Genomic DNA, 18,442 nt, shown 5'->3' on the forward strand with positions numbered 1-18,442 from the left:
TACCTTAGACCGGGCGCATATCTCTTGGATTTCTTAATCAGAGTCTTCGTGGTATAAGCTAGAATTGATGGCGGCATTCATGAGAATCTGGAAAGTCTAAACCTTGTCTGTGGTATTCCGAGTAGGATTCAGGGATTGAATGATTGTGACGAGCTTCAAACTCGCGATTGTTGTGGGTGATGACAAATGCAAAAGAATCAAGGGATTATATTCCAACATGATTGAGAACCGACAGATGATTAGTCGTGCCGTGACAGAGCATTTGGACCTTTTTCACTGAGAGGATGGGATGTAGCCATTGACAATGATGATGCCTAACATACAGCTTGCCATGGAAAGGAGTAAGAAGGATTGGATGAAAGCAGTAGGAAAGCAGAGATTTAGAAGGAGCACAGCATCTTCATACGCCTATCTGAAATTCTCATCGATAATCTACATAAGTATTGCTATCTTTATTTTCTGTTTATTTATTATTATTATTATTCAAAAACTCTATCACCATTTATTATCCGCCTGACTGAGATTTACAAGATGACCATAGCTTGCTTCATACCAACAATCTCTGTGGGATCGACCCTTACTCACGTAAGGTTTATTACTTGGACGACCCAGTACACTTGCTGGTTAGTTGAGCAAAGTTGTGAAATTATGTTTAGACCATGGTATTGAGCACCAAGTTTTTGGGGCCATTACCTGGGAATCAACCAAGTATGAATCACAATTTCGTCAACCAAGTTTTTGGCACCGTTGCCGGAGATTGTTCGAGTTTGGACAACTAACGGTTCATCTTGTTTCTCAGATTAGATAATTTTCTTTTTATTTTCTTTTCAAATTGTTTTCAAAAAAAAATATTCTTCAAAATTTCTCACTTGTTTTCGAAAATTTTTCAAAATTTTTAAGAATGAATTCTAGAGTTTCATGGTAACATGTTGAAGCTTGGCTGGCTGTAAAGCCATTTCCAAATCCTTTTGGATTGAGGCTTCCACTTGTCAACATAAAGGGTATGTATATGGAGTTGGATGAAGTATCAGCCGTTGCATGCCTGATTTTATATCCTAAAGCTGCCTGGCTATTAAGCCATGTCCAACCCTTGGATTGGAGCTTTAGGCTAACATTGAAAGATTCCTGAAATTCTTATTAAAAAATTTGAATTTCTTATTTTCTTTTTCTTATATGTTTTTCAAAAAAATAAAAGAAAATACAAAAAATAATAAAATCATAAAATCAAAAATATTTTTGTGTTTCTTGTTTGAGTCTTGTGTCATGTTTTAAGTTTGGTATCAATTGCATATTCATATTGTTCTTGCATTTTTCGAAAAATTCATGCATTCATAGTGTTCTTCATGATCTTCAAGTTGTTCTTGGTAAGTCTACTTGTTTGATCTTGATAATTTCTTGTTTTGTGTTCTTTGTTGTTTTTCATATGCATTTATGCATTCATAGTGTCTAAGCATTGCAAATTTCTAAGTTTGGTGTCTTGCATGTTTTCTTTGCATCAAAATTTTTTTTTAAAATATGTTCTTGATGTTCATCATGATCTTCAAAGCGTTCTTGGTGTTCATCTTGACATTCATAGTGTTCTTGCATGCATCATGTGTTTTGATCCAAAATTTCCATATTTTGGTTCATATTTGTGTTTTTCTCTCTCATCATAGAAAAATTCAAACTTCAAAAAAATATCTTTTCCTTTTTTTCTCATAATTTCGAAAATTTGAGTTGACTTAATCAAAAATTTTTAAAATTAGTTGTTTCTTATAAGTCAAGTCAAATTTTCAAATTTAAAAATCTTATCTTTTTCAAAACTTTTTCAAAAATCAAATCTTTTTCATTTTTCTTTTGTGATTTTCGAAAATTTCAAAAATTATTTTCAAAATCTTTTCTTAATTTTATTTCAAAATTTTCGAAACTTAACTAACAAGTAATGTGATTGATTTAAAATTTAAAGTTTGTTACTTTATTGTTAAGAAAGGTTTAATCTTTAAATTCTAGAATCATATCTTTTAGTTTCTTGTTAGTCAAGTAATTAATTTTAATTTTAAAAATTAAATCTTTTCCAACCATATCTTTTTAATCATATCTTTTTATCGTATCTTTTTCAAAATTTTATCTTTTTCAAAAATTTGATTTTAAAATATCTTTTCTAACTTCTTATCTTCTTATCTTTTCAAATTTGATTTTCAAATCTTTTTCAACTAACTAATTGACTTTTTGTTTGTTTCTTATCTTTTTCAAAATCACCTAACTACTTTTCCCTCTCTAATTTTTCGAAAATTTCTCCTTCCCTTTTAAAATTCTTTTAATTAACTAATTGTTTTAAATTTTAATTTTAATTTTATTTCTTATCTTAATTTTCGAAAATCATTAACTCCTTTTCAAAATTATTTTCGAAAACTTCTGTCTCTCATCTTATTCTATTTATTTATTCATTTACTAACACTTCTCTTCATCTTAAATCTCTGCCCCTATCCTCACCCTTGTGTTTGGTTTCTCCTTTCTTTATTCTCTTCTTCTTCTACTAACATAAAGGAATCTCTATATTGTGACATAGAGGATTCCTCTTCTTTTTTTGTTCTCTTCTCTTTCATATGAGCAGGAACAAGGAAAAAGGCATTCTTATTGAAGCTGATCCAGAACCTGAAAGGACTCTGAAGAGAAAACTAAGAGAAGCCAAAATACAATAATCCAGAGATAACCTTGCTGAAATTTTTGAACAAGAAAAGGAGATGGCAGTCGAACCCAACAACAATAATGCAAGAAGGATGCTTGGTGATTATACTGCACCTACGTCCAAGTTTGATGGAAGAAGCATCTCAATTCCTGCCATAAGAGCAAACAATTTTGAGCTGAAACCTCATATAGTTGCTCTGATGCAACAAAACTGCAAGTTTCATGGACTTCCATCAGAAGATCCCTACCAGTTTTTAACTGAGTTCTTGTAGATCTGTGAGACTGTTAAGACTAATGGAGTAGATCCTGAAGTCTACAGGCTCATGCTTTTCCCTTTTGCTGTAAGAGACAGAGCTAGAGCATGGTTGGACTCTCAACCTAAAGATAGCCTGGACTACTGGGATAAGCTGGTCACGGCCTTCTTGGCTAAGTTCTTTCCTCCTCAAAAGCTGAGCAAGCTTAGAGTGGATGTTCAGACCTTCAAACAAAAAGATGGTGAATCCCTCTATGAAGCTTGGGAAAGATACAAGCAAATGACCAAAAGATGTCCTTCTGACATATTTTTAGAATGGACCATGATAGATATATTCTATTATGGTCTATCTGAGTTCTCTAAGATGTCATTGGACCATTCTACAGGTGGATCCATTCACCTAAAGAAAACGCCTGTAGAGGCTCAAGAACTTATTGACATGGTTGCAAATAACCAGTTCATGTACACTTCTGAGAGAAATTCCGTGAATAATGGGATGCCCCAGAGGAAGGGAGTTCTTGAAATTGATACTCTGAATGCCATATTGGCTCAGAACAAAATGTTGACTCAGCAAGTCAACATGATTTCTCAAAGTCTGAATGGATGGCAAAATGCATCCAACAGTACTAAAGAGGCATCTTCTAAAGAAGAAGCTTATGATCCTGAAAACCCTGCAATAGCAAAGGTAAATTACATGGGTGAACCTTATGGAAACACCTATAATTCTTCATGGAGAAATCATCCAAATTTCTCATGGAAGGATCAACAAAAGCCTCAACAAGGCTTTAATAATGGTGGAAGAAACCGGTTTAGCAATGGCAAGCCTTTTCCATCATCTTCTCAGCAACAGACAGAGAATTCTGAACAGAGTACCTCTAACTAGCAAATTTAGTCTCTGATTTGTCTAAGGCCACTTTAAGTTTCATGAGTGAGACAAGGTCCTCCATCAGAAATTTGGAGGCACAAGTGGGCCAGCTGAGTAAGAAAATCACTGAAACTCCTCCTAGTACTCTCCCAAGCAATACTGAAGAGAATCCAAAAAGAGAGTGCAAGGCCATTGATATAATTAACATGGCCAAACCTAGAGAGGAAGGAGAGGACATGAATCCCAATGACGAATACCTCATGGGACATCTCTCAAGCAAGAAGGAGTTCCCTATTGAGGACCCAAGGGAATTTGAGGCTCATATAGAGACCATAGAGATTCCATTAAACCTCCTTCTGACATTCATGAGCTCTGAAGACTATTCTTCCTCTGAAGAGGATGAAGATGTAACTGGAGAGTAAGTTGCTCAATATCTACGAGCTATCATGAAGCTAATGCCAAGTTATTTGGTAATGAGACTTGGGAAGGTGAACCTCCCTTGCTCATCAGTGAACTAGACGAGTAGAATAAGCTAGAATTGATGGCGGCATTCATGAGAATTCGGAAAGTCTAAACCTTGTCTGTGGTATTTCGAGTAGGATTCTGGGAATGAATGACTATGACGAGCTTCAAACTCGTGATTGTTGGGCGTGATGACAAACGCAAAAGAATCAAGGGATTCTATTCCGACATGATCGAGAACCGACAGATGATTAGCCGTGCCGTGACAGAGCATTTAGACCTTTTCCACTGAGAGGATGGGATGTAGCCATTGACAACGGTGATGCCCTACATACAGCTTGCCATGGAAAGAAGTAAGAAGGATTGGATGAAGGCAGTAAGAAAGCAGAGATTCAGAAGGAGCACAGCATCTTCATACGCCTATCTGAAATTCCCATCGATGATCTACATAAGTATTTCTATCTTTATTTTCTGTTTATTTACTATTATTATTCGAAAACTCTATCACCATTTATTATTCGCCTGACTGAGATTTACAAGATGACCATAGCTTGCTTCATACCAACAATCTCTGTGGGATCGACCCTTACTCACGTAAGGTTTATTACTTGGACGACCCAGTACACTTGCTGGTTAGTTGAGCGAAGTTTTGAAATTATGTTAGATCATGGTATTGACACCAAGTTTTTGGGGCCATTACCAGGGAATCAATTTCGAACAACAATTTAAGTATGAATCACAATTTCGTCCACCATTGGCTAAGTTAAGGATGCACCTCTTACTCTCAAAGAGTATAGAGAAAAATAAGCACACAGCTTATTTAATATATAACTCAATCAACTTAACTTCATAAACAAAATGAGTATATACGCATATTTATACTAGTAGGGGAGGGGGAACCTTCATGACTTGGGCAATGTGGAACTAACTCATAACACAATATAATAATATATGCTAAACTAGACTACTTTAATTAACGACACAAACGTAAAGATATATGCTCCTGCATCATTCTCCTGGGGTTGGAAAAGAGCTCCTGCATAATCTCTCTGGGCTGAAAAAGGCTCATCTTGTATTGGTAAAAGATTCCATCGGTGAGTGCATTTGGTTTTGAAAGATGTGAAAAGACATAGCTCAACTTGATTCTTTTGACCATCTACATGTCATAATGGAGTTAATACAATCTTCTTTCCATCTTTGATAAAAGAATATGTATTTTTGAAACCATCATGAATAGCTTGACGATTATATTACCAATGATGTCCTAACAGTAAGTGACACGCGTCCATCGGGATGACATCACACGATACTTTATCCTTGTATTTGCTTTCCATAGAAAATTGGACACAACATCGCTTTGTTACTTGAACTTCATTCTCCTTTTTTAACCAATGCAACTTGTAAGGATGAGGATGTAATTTAGTTAGAAGCTTCAATTTGTCTACCGTATAATTTGAAGCAACATTTTCACAACTTCTGCTATCTATTATAACCTTGCAAATCTTCTCTCCAACAGTGCATCTTGTGTGAAAGATGTTATGGCATCGCCAACTCTCATCTTCTGTTACCCTTGTAGTATTCAAGTTTCAATGAACTACTAAACCTTCTTCACAATCGGCTGGAACTTCTTCAATAGCATAGTCAACCTCACCTTCCTCCTCTTAAGTAGTCCTAGATTGGTTCTTCGTTAACCTCTTCCTCGACAAGAGTGATAACCCTTCTATTTGGACAATCAGTAGCAATATGCCCAAAACCTTAACATTTGAAGCATTTCTTACTTGATGATCCACGCTCCTTGTTGCTTTTATAAGATATTGTCTTCATTTCTTGTTGAACATCAAGGATGACTTCTTTATCCTTCGGTGATTGAGTGTTATTTTTTTGTGTTCTTTGCTTTTCAATCTTTAATGACAGCCTAATGTCATCATCCAAGGTCCAATATGGTTGCAGTTGAACGATATCAGAAATTTCTGTGTTCATTCCTCCAAGATAACAAGCAATTGTTTGTTCTTCAGGCTCTTGAATGTCACATTTCATGAGCAACTCATCGAGAAATCTCTTTCTTCAATTATTCAAGGCTTAGCCCTTAAATCAAATGCAATAATCGATGCTGATCTAATTGGTCTCTGACGTGAAATATTTGTATATCTTTGAGATAGACACCTGGCTCCTCATAGATAAGTTGATTTTCCAATGCTGCATTTGGTATACCCTTGCAGAAACATTGCTGTTGAGTAATATGTTTCTTTCAAACTTGTTTTTATATTTAAATGTCTCTTCCCTCTATTACACCTTAGGACTTGCTTGCTTTCGAGGAATCTATAATGTCTTACTATTTTGTTTTTTAGAGTAGTCAACAATTAGCAGTAATTAGTCAACATTAGTATTTCTTTTTTCTTGTAATCCATATTCTCATTATTGGTTATTTATTGTTTTATATTTTTGTATAAACATGGAATCTACTGTTTGTCGACAAATTTTTTGTTATTTTTACGTATGAGGTAATATTGAAATTGTACCAAACCAAAAAATTATTTATCATGGAGGAAAAACCATCAGAGAGCTTATTGAAGAAGGATGTGCGCATTCAAATTTAATGCAGAAGATATGGCTTCGAACCAAGGAAAATATGTAGAATATACACATTACCTACACAGTCAAGTTTAACCAATCTCAACTTATAGATCTCATTGATACTGATAGTGTTAACCAATTGATCACATTCAATGATGATATAGCTCATGTATACATCATGGGGGTAGAAAAGACTAACCATGATAGTACACCTCATGAGGACAATGACGACAATGTTCATAACAGGTATGTATTTAAACTGTGTTATCTTCTTATAAATTTTCTTATATTAGTGATTAGTGAATTCTTATCAAAGTAATTTAATTTTTTTATGATTAGTACACTATCAAGTAATTCAACTCAAGGAGTCGACGTTGTTGCTAATATTGATGGTCAAAATCCATTGACACAAATTCTATGTACAACTCAAATTGTGCCTACACCCTAGATTATCAATGGCTCTGCTAAATGGAATGATCTTATAAAGGAAGAAGGATGGATTTATCAAAATGCAAGTGAAATAATTTGTGTCTGCAAGGTTGAAGGTTGTCCGTGGAAATTGTCGGCTTATGCTATGGGAAAAAAATACTTTGTTCCTCGTGGTGAGACATTTTATCAAGAATCATAAGCACTCAGCTCAAGATGTATTGGAAAGTACTCACTTTTTCAGGTCTAATTTGGTGTCTTCAATTATTGTCGACAAGTTGAGATTAACTCCTGACAAGTTGCCTAATGACATACGAAATGACATTTTCAAGGAATACGGATTTTCACTAACATATCACCAAGCTTGGGCTGCAAAGGAGAAAGCATTAGCTGAAATTAATGGCGTGCCTAAAGATTAATATATGCTAATTCCTTGGATATGTAATCTTTTAGTGGAAACTGATCCATAAACAGTTGCAAAATGGACATTCTCTCCTGGTTATCAATTTGAAAAGCTTTTTATTGCATATGGGTGTTGTGTGATAGGTTTTCTTTGTGGAGCAATGCCTATATTATTTATTGATGGTTGCCACTTAAGTGGTCCATACAAGGGAACTATTCTAGCTGCCTCTACATGCGATGCAAATAATGACTTATTTTCAATTGTGTATGCAATTGTTAGTGCTGAAAATAATGAGAATTGGCTTTGGTTCCTATCTAATTTGAAAGAACTAACTGGGTCAATTCCAGTTATGTTAATATCAAATAGGCATCCATCAATTATTGTAGCTGTGGAGCAAGTATATGACAGGGATAAACATGGATATTGTTATCGATATGTGAAAGAAAATTTTTGTGTAGAAACTAAAATGTTACAGAGGAGAATACGCGGTAAAGTAAAAGAGGATGCAAAAAAGCTACTAGATGCAATTTGTTATACTCGTTTTGGCACAGAGTTTACAGAAGCTGTGGAACAACTTCGTGCATTTTCACCAGAACTTGCAAATTGGTTAGAGACTAAAGGAGATATTAACAAATGGGCAAAGTCTCAATTCCTTCATCGACGATGGGACCTCATAACTACCAATGTAGCTGAATCATTTAATTCATGGATAAGAAAAGATAGGACTCATAGTATTTGTGCTTTAATAATAGAGCATATAGACAAACTTGCAAATTTGTTATATACTGTAAAGTTAGAGATGACCAAATGGAAGAATGAAGTTGGGCCAAAGATTGATAAAATATTGATGGAACATGTAGCTAGAAGTGAGTTTCTTAAAGCAGTGAGATATGGAGATCATAATGTTATGGTTAGAGGGTCAAATGTTGATGTATGTGTGAATCTAATACACAAAGAATGTACATGTCTTGAATGGCAAATGACTGGAATTCCATGTCCATATGCTTGTGATGCAATCAAATTATTACATGGCAACATCTACACCTATATAGAGGAGTACTATCTAAAAAGTTCACAACAAAAGATATATGCGAGCAGTATGATCCCAATTGAAACTCGTGACATGCCTGATGTCAACAACCTGACCCTAACAGACTGGGTGAATAATATTTTCATATGTCACCTACAACAACTCGTCCTCCAGGAAGACCATGCAAGAAGTGCCAAGAGTCACAATTTCAAGATATGCGTGTTTACAAATGTAGCCGATGTGATTAGAGTGGTCATAGTCTTTCTAAATGTAGAAATCCTAATCCAGAAAGAATATGAGTTTTTTTAGATAGTTCTAGCTTTATAGATTGTCACATTTAGAATTGCAATGTTGGTTTTTCTTAAGTTATGCATATTAGGTGATTCTACTGAGTTTCTTAATTGTACTTGTGAAAGTCTGCACTTAAATTTTATAGTTTTACTTTGATTTTTAATTAAATTTGTGTAATCTTACACTTGAATTTTGTAGTTTTACATTGATTTTAATAGCATTTGCGCAAATATGCACTTGAATTATGCAACAGGTTTGGCTTTAGTTCTATTGTGCAATTCTACAATCAAATGACAAAATTCTATAATTTTGCATTAAAGTTGCTGCACTTAGTAAATAAAAATCTGCATTTATGCATTAATCTAAAATTTTGCACTAATGTTCTATAATTTTCTGCACAAACTCTGCAATTTTACACTAAAATTGTGTAACTCTTCTCATAGTTAAACAAAAGAATATTAGAAAAAGAAACACTTTCTATAAAATTTCTAATTGATATTTTCATTACAAGTCAAAGATCCAATGAATAATTGTGCTTCCATACCAGTCTTCCAATAAAATTATACCACTCTAATGTTTTCATACCACTATTCCTTATCCTTCATTGTACAAGTACATTGTAAACAACAACAATCATTAAATACAAAGACATTGCAAAAAGTGTAACTAAAAGATTGATCAAAACCAGAACAATCTTCTTCTAACATTCCATCACGATCTAACAATGCATTCTTATTCTTTGTCTAATTGAAGTCCCAAACACTTTATTGTTCCAACAGTTGTCATCTTCCATGTATTCTAAAAGATTGGGATTAAGCTACTGCCACAACAACACACACTGAATATGATGCACAAAGGAACCAATAGTTGGTTAAGACCTTGCTCTAGTAATAGAAATTCCATCTTCGAAACCTTGCATTTTTTGTGTAAACATAATTAAAAGTCATGACATATAATCAGGTTCTTCTAATTAGACAAATAAAAAGAAATGCTACAATCATAAGCAATGCCAAAGCATTGCATTTAAAGTTTATAAAAAATTTTAGAACACAAGTTTAGAAACAAAAACTAATCCATCTTCATTTTCAGCCATATACCAAACACATCTTGAACATAAACCTTTTAAATTCATATTCATTCATTCATTAATGTATTTTTTAATATAGACAACAAGTATTATTAGAGTTCTTACTGGGGCCAAAGATAATGCTCTTAACATCAATAATGCACTCATATATTCATTAAAAAAAACTGTAACTTAGATTTTGTTTAATGCATATGCCCTTATGACTTGAAAGAAACAAAATTGGAAATCACATAATCAGTAAAATGAAACAGTGACTAATAATGTCATAAGCTTTAAATTAAGGCATTTCTAGATCACACTAAAATCTTCGTCATGAATTGAAAATGTTCAAACTTCATCATGTATTGCAGTTTTCACATTAAAAGCTATACAATTTCTAATTTTAGGGATACTAATATAGCTCAAAAGCTTAAGGCAGGGACTTGAATCTGAAAGAAGCGTGTGGCTTTGGGGAGCTTCAGGCGGGGATCGCTGCTGTGCGCGACTGGAGTAGTTAAAGGAGCGATGACCGCTGTGGGAGGAATGAGTTTCACTGTCAGCGGCGAGCTTCAGAAGACGATTCTGCCCGAAGATGACGATTTTGCCTCTAACAACCTTGCTGGATGGCGACGAACGCAAATCTCCTTTGACACGACGAAGATGGCAACAATTCCACCTCTGATACGACGATTCTACCTCTGGCTAAATCCTCTCAGGCACGTGCCAACGATGCCCCCTCAGGCTGTGTAAAAACTGGAATTTTCACAGATAAAATCATTTAAATGCCCAAATTAAATTCCATAAAGTTAGGAAGAGAATTTGGGGATTTAAATATGATTTTTGGACTCAGTAGGTCCTTCCGAGTCAGAAAATGTGTTTTCTATGAAAAATCGGGAACCGGCAGTCGAACCGGTTGAACCGGTTCAAGTCTGCTCAGTGCTGTGCGAGAAGCAGTGGAAACAGTCAAAACTTTAGAAAAACATTAGAAATGGAAAACCAGGCATTAGTGTTAAAGACTTGGCCTAAAATTGAGCCAAACGGGATAAAAACGCTAACGGGTTGAACCGGGCCCAAATCCAACATATGTAGAATGAACCCTTCACCCATAAACACACAGACACCAGTTGCAAAGAGGAGAGGAGAAGAGAGAAGAACACTATGCACTCCTCCATTCAATCCGTGATATCATGAGCTATAGAGCTCCGATTTGCGTGTCGTCAGTGGCTACGCATTCCTTGAAAAGAGCTCTACAAAAACCATCCAAGAAACTCTAGAGGTAAGCTCGAAATCCTCTTAATTATTCTCTCCAAAATTTCGGATTTCTAGGATTTTGGATTAAGTGAGTTTTTGTGATTTTGGATGTTTAGGTTTGCTCTAATCCTTTCTTAGCTTTGGATTTGTGCTATCAAATCTGTTGGGAAAGGTAAGAGCTCTTAAATCCTTGTGAGATTATGTTTATGTTGAACCCTAGGTTGATTTGTGGTGATTTGTATGTATATAGCTTGATTATTGTGAGTTTGGAGCTTGTTGGTGTTTGTTGGAGCTACATTGGTGGTTGGAATTTTGGTTGGAAGCTCTTTGGGTTCATATTGGAGATCGGCCAAGGTATGGTTTTGGTTTCTTCTATGTGGTATATAATCTTCATGGACACTTAGGCTAGTTGACCCTAAGATAGGATTGAATGTTGTTGGTGTATGAATGATTATATGTGAATTGATGTTAATTGTTGGTGTTATTGGAATATTGTGGTTAAGGATGATCATGGAGGATTATTGGTGTTAATGAGTATTGATGATTAGTGTTGTTGATGAGGTTGTTGGTATTTAATGATTGATGATGAATAATGGTGTTGTTGGAATTTAATGATTATGAAGGTTGATGAGGAATGTGTGACTTATTGTGGTTGATGAGGGTTTGTTGATGTGGTTGATAATGGATGATAGATATTGATATTGTGGGTAATTGAAGGTGAGTGTTAGAATTTGTGGATAAATGACTATATTGATGTTGATAGTATGATCTTAGAGTTTGATGTTGAAATTAATAATGATGATGGTTAGCAAGGGTATTATTATGTATTTGATAGTGAGAATTGATGATTATGTACGGTGGAGTGGTAAATTGGAGTATGGTAAATGGTAAAATCTGATATGTTATGGGATTAATGTGGTTTTGGTTGGGAAAGTTGGTAAATTGAGAATTTTCTGAGTTTTGGGTAAAAGTTAATTTTTTGTGAACTTTGTCTGATCATAACTTTTGCCTCAATTTTCAAAATTGGTTGAAATTTATTTAGAATTAAAGATCTTTAAAAAACCTTAAATCAATATAAAGTTTGTGAAATTTGGAATTTTGTAGAGGAAGTTATGATCATTCAAAATTGGTGTTGAAATACTTGAAATTCTGCAAAGTTACAGAATTCTGAGTTTTCTGGTATGTGTGCACGCACAGCCTTGTGCGCACACACACTCTGCAGAAAATTGTGACTTATGCACACACACAGACCTGTGCATCTGCACACACAGAGGCAGACAATCTGCTTGCAGCACTAGCACAGCTTATTCGTGCGCACACCAATAGGAAGTGCAACATGTGCGTACGAATAGACTGTGCGCACGCACACGTCAGGAAGGCCAATCTGTTAGGAGCGATAGCACACCTTATGCGAGCGCACAGAACTTATAAATTTTGGTATGTGCATACGCACACTTTGAAAATCTTCCTGGGCGTGCGCACACACACCTCTGTGCGGGCGCACACACCCTGATTCATAATTTTAAACTTTGTTTTCAACTATTTCACCTTCCCAAGAAAGTTGTAAGCTTCTTTAACACCATTTTAAGGCTTTTGAGCTTGATTTTGAGTACAGAAATATGATGGATAGGTGAAGGGTTTTAGTTAATGATTATTATGAAAGATTAGAGAACGGAGGCTTAGGATGGATGAATTGAGAAGCTAACAACTAGTGAGTTCGGAATAGAAAGACATGAATAGATGATGGTTGTGAAGAGTTGAAAACTTGGAAATAGATGATCATGGTTGATGGAATGAGAATGAGTGGAAGTGTGCTATAAGAAGTGGCCTCTGAGTTTGATTACGTAATCATGATATGTGTTGTTCTTCGTCGTAGGGGCTGTGGCAGTATCCCGCCTACGTTCAGATGTGAGGCTTGGCGTTGAACTTCTCATTTATTTTGATTGCTCCAGAGGAAGGTGGTAGGGCACGCATCCCTTGGAATGTTTTTTCTCTAAAAGGAGAAGGTGGTAGGGCACTCTCCCTCAGAATTTTCCTCCTGAGCATGGGTTTCTCTCTGATTGTAAGGTGGTAGGGCACTAACCCACGGAATCATGTGACAACCAGAGGAAGGTGGTGGGGCACGCTCCCTCAGAATATTTTCCTCTGAAAGAAGAAGGTGGTGGGGCACTCTCCCTCGAAATTTTCCTCCTTATGCGTAATAGAGAGACTTATCTGGGAGTTGTCGACCGGATTTGTAGTCGGGTTTAGCACAGTAACCGACATGTGATATCACAGCCAATAGGACAGACATTCATCATATGCATCTTATATATGTTTGCTTGCTTTGACTACTTGAGTTTGCCTACTTGTATAATATGCCTACTTGCTTCTTGAATTACATGCTACATACTTGAATATTACATGTGTTTTTCTTGCTTGTATTATCTGTGTTTGTTTGGTTTTGAGGAGGTTAGGTAGGTGATGGCGATGGGTTCGCATAGAGGATAGGTTGGTGAAGACTGTGGGACAGCGGTGTTTGGTTAGAGTAGAAAAAATCCTTTAAGAATAGACCACCCTTTTGACATACTAAGGTTTTAAGTTTGGTTAAGGTTTTACATATTATGCTTTATTGTTTAGACTACTTTAAGGTTGAACTCTTGTGATGGATATGGAGTCTAAGATTGCCTTTGGCATCCCGGGGTCTTATATCCTACATCACTGGACACTGTTACCATACTAAGAACCTCTGGTTCTCATACCATATTTCTGTTGTGTTTTTCAGATACAGGTCGCGACCCACTTCGGTGAGTTGTCTGATTGGTGACATAAGCGAAGGATCCGGGCACTTCTTTTGAGTCTTTTGATTTATTTTGAACATGTCTCTCACTTTCGCATTTTTATTTTTCCTAGAGGCTTGTATTTGAGAGAACAAAACTTGTATAAGCTGTTTTTACTGTCTGGTTTTATATATGGTCTGTATATGGATGGCCGGCTCAAACTCCACGAGCTGTGGCTAGATTTTTATGATATTATACTACTATATTTTATTATATTACATCTGTTTCTGGAGCTTTAAGTTAATAGCTTTGTTAGCACGCTTTGCGCTTTTTAAATCCTGTCTTTGAGCTATATCCTTCATTGGGCTTCTAGATATTATTAATTCCTTCTATATATGATATGTATAATATTAGAACTGTCGTAACCTTTGATTAACCTTTGCTTTACGACGCGTGGTAAGGCTTAGGCTAATTGAGGTTTTACATTTAGTGGTATCAGAGTGGTTCGTCCTCGTGAGCCTGAGTGATGGACCGATTGTGCTTCATTGCATACTCTGGGTCATTTTTCTTTCATGTTATTTAGGTTATCTACTTGATATATCATAGCATGCTTGTTTGTGAGTGCCTTTTTGGGATAACTGAAGCACTAGACCTTTGATATTGATACTAATCAACTTGATATCGAATGTTTGGTGTAGGCAAAAACCCTAATGGCTACTCGTAGACGAGGTCGTACACATTCACGAAGAGAGAGTATGAATGAGTGACCGATCGATAACCATGCCGTGTTCATGGCGGCAATGGCGAACCTTGCAAACACCATGGAGGCTAACGCTGCTGCGACACTGCACGCTGTGTAGAGGTTAGGGCAACCAGCTGGAAATGGAAACAGGAATGGCAAAGGAAATGCGGACGACGATGCTGAAGGGAACGGAGACAACACAGGAGGTTCTCCGATGACCTTAGAGAGCTTTCTCAAGGTGCATCCGCCAAGTTTCAGAGGTTCAACAAATCCCACAGAAGCGGACAACTGGTTCCAAGCTCTGGAGCGAGCATTGCAGGCACAGCATGTCCCGCGCAACCAATATGTGGAGTTTGCTGCTTATCAGCTTCGGGAAGAGGCCCAGTATTAGTGGCAAGCAGAGTGCCGCTTGTTACAACTTCAAAATGCCGACGTTCCTTGGGATGTGTTCCAAACGGCCTTCTACAAGAAGTATTTTCCTGAGTCTGCAAGGGAAGCAAAAGAGATGGAACTTATGCAGTTGAAGCAAGGTTCCTTGTCTGTGGCAGATTATATGAGCAAGATTAAGGAACTCTGTAGGTTCTCTAGGGTGTGTCAGGGTGCCCCAGAGACCTATGAAAGTTGGAAGTGTGTCAGGTATCAAAGTGGCATGAAGGACGATATTAGGACAGCTGTGGCTCCTATGGAGGTTCGTATTTTCTCCGATCTGGTGAACAAGGCAAGAGTGGTTGAAGAGAATGCAAAGACGGTAGTCTCGTCAAAGGACACTTATGGAGTAAACACTAGTAGGGAACGCGATAATAACCTTGGACCAAGGGGACAAAACCTTAAGAAACATGGTGAAGGGAAGCGGTCAAGAGCTTATTCCCCAAATATGAAATGTCAGGAGTGGGGGAACTACCATCCGAATAGGCCATGCCAATTGGGTAAGAAACTATGTTACAAGTGTGGTGCACTAGGACATTTGGTTAGAGATTGTCCACTCCAAAGAACACATGAGATGGGTCTATCACAACAACAAGATTGAGGTAATTATGAAGCCGATGGCCAAACCTGAACTTATCTTCATAATATAGACTATCATCGTTCGTGTCGAAAAAGGTTTTAAAGCTTAGATGGATTTTTTAAACCTGGTTTGAAATTTTTGTTTGAATGATTTGGTCTTGAAACTAGGACTGGAACTTTTGATCAAATGACATGAGTTTAAAAGGAAATTGAGTCCTAAGATTTTGTTGACTTGTGATTTTGGTTGTAAAATCTAGCTTATCAATAGGGATTTAAATTTAAGGGTTTTGATTTAAAGGTTTCACAGAATTTAGGAAAAATCGGGCTTTAAGATGATTTATTTACAAATTAAAAAGTTTTTGACTCTTTCGATAAGGTTTTGACAATGGTCTCATTTAGATTTGACTTGTTTAAAAGGTTTTGAAAAATATTACAAAACCAGTATTTGATTTAAGAAAAATTTTCAGATTCGTAATGATGATAATCAGAGTGACGCAGCGAAAGTTGTACGCTAAGTTGTCGAAGTGTGAGTTCTAGAAGGAAGAAGTGAAGCTCTTAGGTCATGTGGTAAGCAAGGGAGGAATAGTTGTAGATCCTTCTAAGGTAAAAACGGTGATCGAATGGGAAAGACTGACAACGGTGACGGAAGTCAGAAGCTCCTTGGGTTTAACCGAATATTACCGGGGAGTCATTTAAGGGTTTTCCCGAATTGCATTACCGATGACTAAGTTGACAAGAAAGGAACGCCTTTTGGGTGGACATCGGAGTGTGAAGAGAGTTTTCAGACTTTGAAGCAGAAGTTAACTTCAGCACTTGTTTCAGTATTGTTGGAACCGCATGAATTGTCGAAGGGTATGGTGATGCTTCTCGGAAGGGTTTAGGTTGCGTTCTGAATGCAACACCGGAATATGGTGTCTTACGCGTGGCGTCAGCTGAGACCGCATGAGGTAAACTACCCAACACATGACTCGGAGTTAGCGGTGTTTGTGCTTGCACTGAAGATTTGGAAGCACCACTTGTACGGAGAAAGGTTTAGTGTCTTTTCTGATCATAAGGGTCTCAAGTATATCCTTGATCAAAAAGAGCTTAATATGCGTTAGAGGATGTGGATGGAGTTGCTTAAGGACTACGATTCTGAAATGAGCTATCACCGTGGAAAGGCGAAGGTGGTCGCAGATGCTTTGAGTCGAAGGTCTTTAACAATTGCTTGGATGAGAATCAAGGAAGAGGAGCAAGTGGAGAAGTTTGTGGATCTTAAGTTGGATATTGGTGAAGATGCCGGAAGAGCTTGTTTGAGCCAGTTACGGATTTCAATGCACGTTTAAGATGGAGAATTCAGAAGGCTCAGCAAGATGAGCGGAAGCTTCAGGAATTGTTCCAACCAGTTGGTGATAAGAGGTGTGAGCATTTCACTAAGGATGGTGAAGGATTGTGGAGATATAAGGGGAGAATTTGTATACCGGATGTCGGGAGGTTGAGGCAAGACTTGTTGTCGGCGGCTCACTACAGTGGATTCCTTATTCACCCCGGAAGTGCGAAGATGTAGTATGACTTAAAGAAAATGTTTTGGTAGCCTGAGATGAAAGGTGATGTAACTACAGTGGTATCCAAGTGTGCGCCTGTCAGAAGGCGAAGATAGAGCATCAGAAGCAGTCAGAAATGATTCAGCCTCTTGAGATTCCTCAGTGGAAGTGGGAAGGAATCGCGACGGACTTTGTGACCGGTTTGTTGAAGACTAGGTTGGGAGTTGATGCGGTTTGGGTGATCATGGTTCGCTTAGACAAATCCGCTCATTTTCTGCCTATCCGAGTGAACTATTCTCTGGAGGAGTTGGCGAGAGAGCATCGACACGGTAGGATGATGGTGAATGAGATGCTTTGGCAACTTGTTGAGTTGGCAACGTAGAAAGTAGGATGCTCCATGGAGGATATATATATATATATATATATATATATATATAAGCATATATATATTACATCGCGTGATCCAGATTTTTGAGGGCGAAAATCTTTTTAAGGAGGGGAGGATGTAAGAACCGGAAGTTTCACGGACAAAATCATTTAAATGCCCAAATTAAATTTCGGAAAGTTAGGATGAGAATTTGGGGATTTAAATATGATTTTTGGACTCAGTAGGTCCTTCCGAGTCAAAAAATGTGTTTTTTTGTGAAAAACTCCGAACCGGCAGTCGAACCGGTTGAACCGGTTCAAGTCTGCTCGGTGTTGTGCGAGAAGAAGTGGAAACAGTCAAAAACCTTAGAAAAACATTAGAAATGGAAAACCAGGCCTTTGTGTTAAAGACTTGGCCCAAAATTGGGCCGAACGGATTAAAAACGCTAACGGGTTGAACCGGACTCAAGTTGAGCCCAAGTCCAACATATATAAGGGTTCATTAATGAACCCTTCACCCATAAACACACACACACCAGCTGCAAAGAGGAGAGGAGAGGAGAGAAGAACACTATTCACTCCTCCGTTCAATCCGCGATATCTTGAGCTATAGAGCTCCGATTTGTGTGCCGTCAGCGGCTACGTGTTTCTTGCGAAGAGCTCTACAAAACCCATTAAAGAAACTCTAGAGGTAAACTCGAAATCCTCCCAGTTCTTCTCTCCAAAATTTCGGATTTCTAGAATTTTGGATTAAGTGAG

General features: G+C 37.0%; 2 protein-coding genes and 1 non-coding gene across 3 annotated transcripts; 2 read left to right on the forward strand and 1 right to left on the reverse strand.

The window, feature by feature from the left end:
- Positions 1 to 3,122: 3,122 nt before the first annotated feature.
- LOC112766487 (small nucleolar RNA R71) lies at positions 3,123 to 3,226 on the reverse strand. Its single transcript, XR_003184397.1, has one exon. It is a non-coding gene; the product is annotated as a small nucleolar RNA R71 (small nucleolar RNA).
- Positions 3,227 to 7,810: 4,584 nt separating this feature from the next.
- Positions 7,811 to 8,989, forward strand: LOC112727324 (uncharacterized). The gene has a single exon (XM_025777022.1). The coding sequence runs from the start codon at positions 7,811 to 7,813 to the stop codon at positions 8,987 to 8,989; it is 1,179 nt and encodes a 392-aa protein (XP_025632807.1).
- A 7,908-nt stretch (positions 8,990 to 16,897) lies between these two features.
- On the forward strand, positions 16,898 to 17,699 carry LOC140177185 (uncharacterized). Its single transcript, XM_072210057.1, has 3 exons — positions 16,898 to 16,986; positions 17,070 to 17,339; positions 17,396 to 17,699. Exons 1-3 carry the CDS (start codon positions 16,898 to 16,900, stop codon positions 17,697 to 17,699), a joined length of 663 nt encoding a protein of 220 aa, XP_072066158.1.
- The last annotated feature ends 743 nt before the right edge of the window (positions 17,700 to 18,442 follow it).

The sequence above is a fragment of the Arachis hypogaea genome, chromosome 2 (genome assembly GCF_003086295.3).
Source record: "Arachis hypogaea cultivar Tifrunner chromosome 2, arahy.Tifrunner.gnm2.J5K5, whole genome shotgun sequence".
Lineage (NCBI taxonomy): Eukaryota > Viridiplantae > Streptophyta > Magnoliopsida > Fabales > Fabaceae > Arachis > Arachis hypogaea.

Excerpts from the sequence above, each read along its gene's own strand:
- LOC112727324 (XM_025777022.1), top strand. The coding sequence starts at position 7,811 with ATGCCTATATTATTTATTGATGGTTGCCACTTAAGTGGTCCATACAAG.
- LOC140177185 (XM_072210057.1), top strand. The coding sequence starts at position 16,898 with ATGTGGATGGAGTTGCTTAAGGACTACGATTCTGAAATGAGCTATCAC. Across the intron at positions 16,987-17,069 it reads GCAGATGCTTTGAGTCGAAG|ATGCCGGAAGAGCTTGTTTG; the intron begins GTCTTTAACAAT and ends ATATTGGTGAAG. Across the intron at positions 17,340-17,395 it reads CCCGGAAGTGCGAAGATGTA|TGGTATCCAAGTGTGCGCCT; the intron begins GTATGACTTAAA and ends ATGTAACTACAG.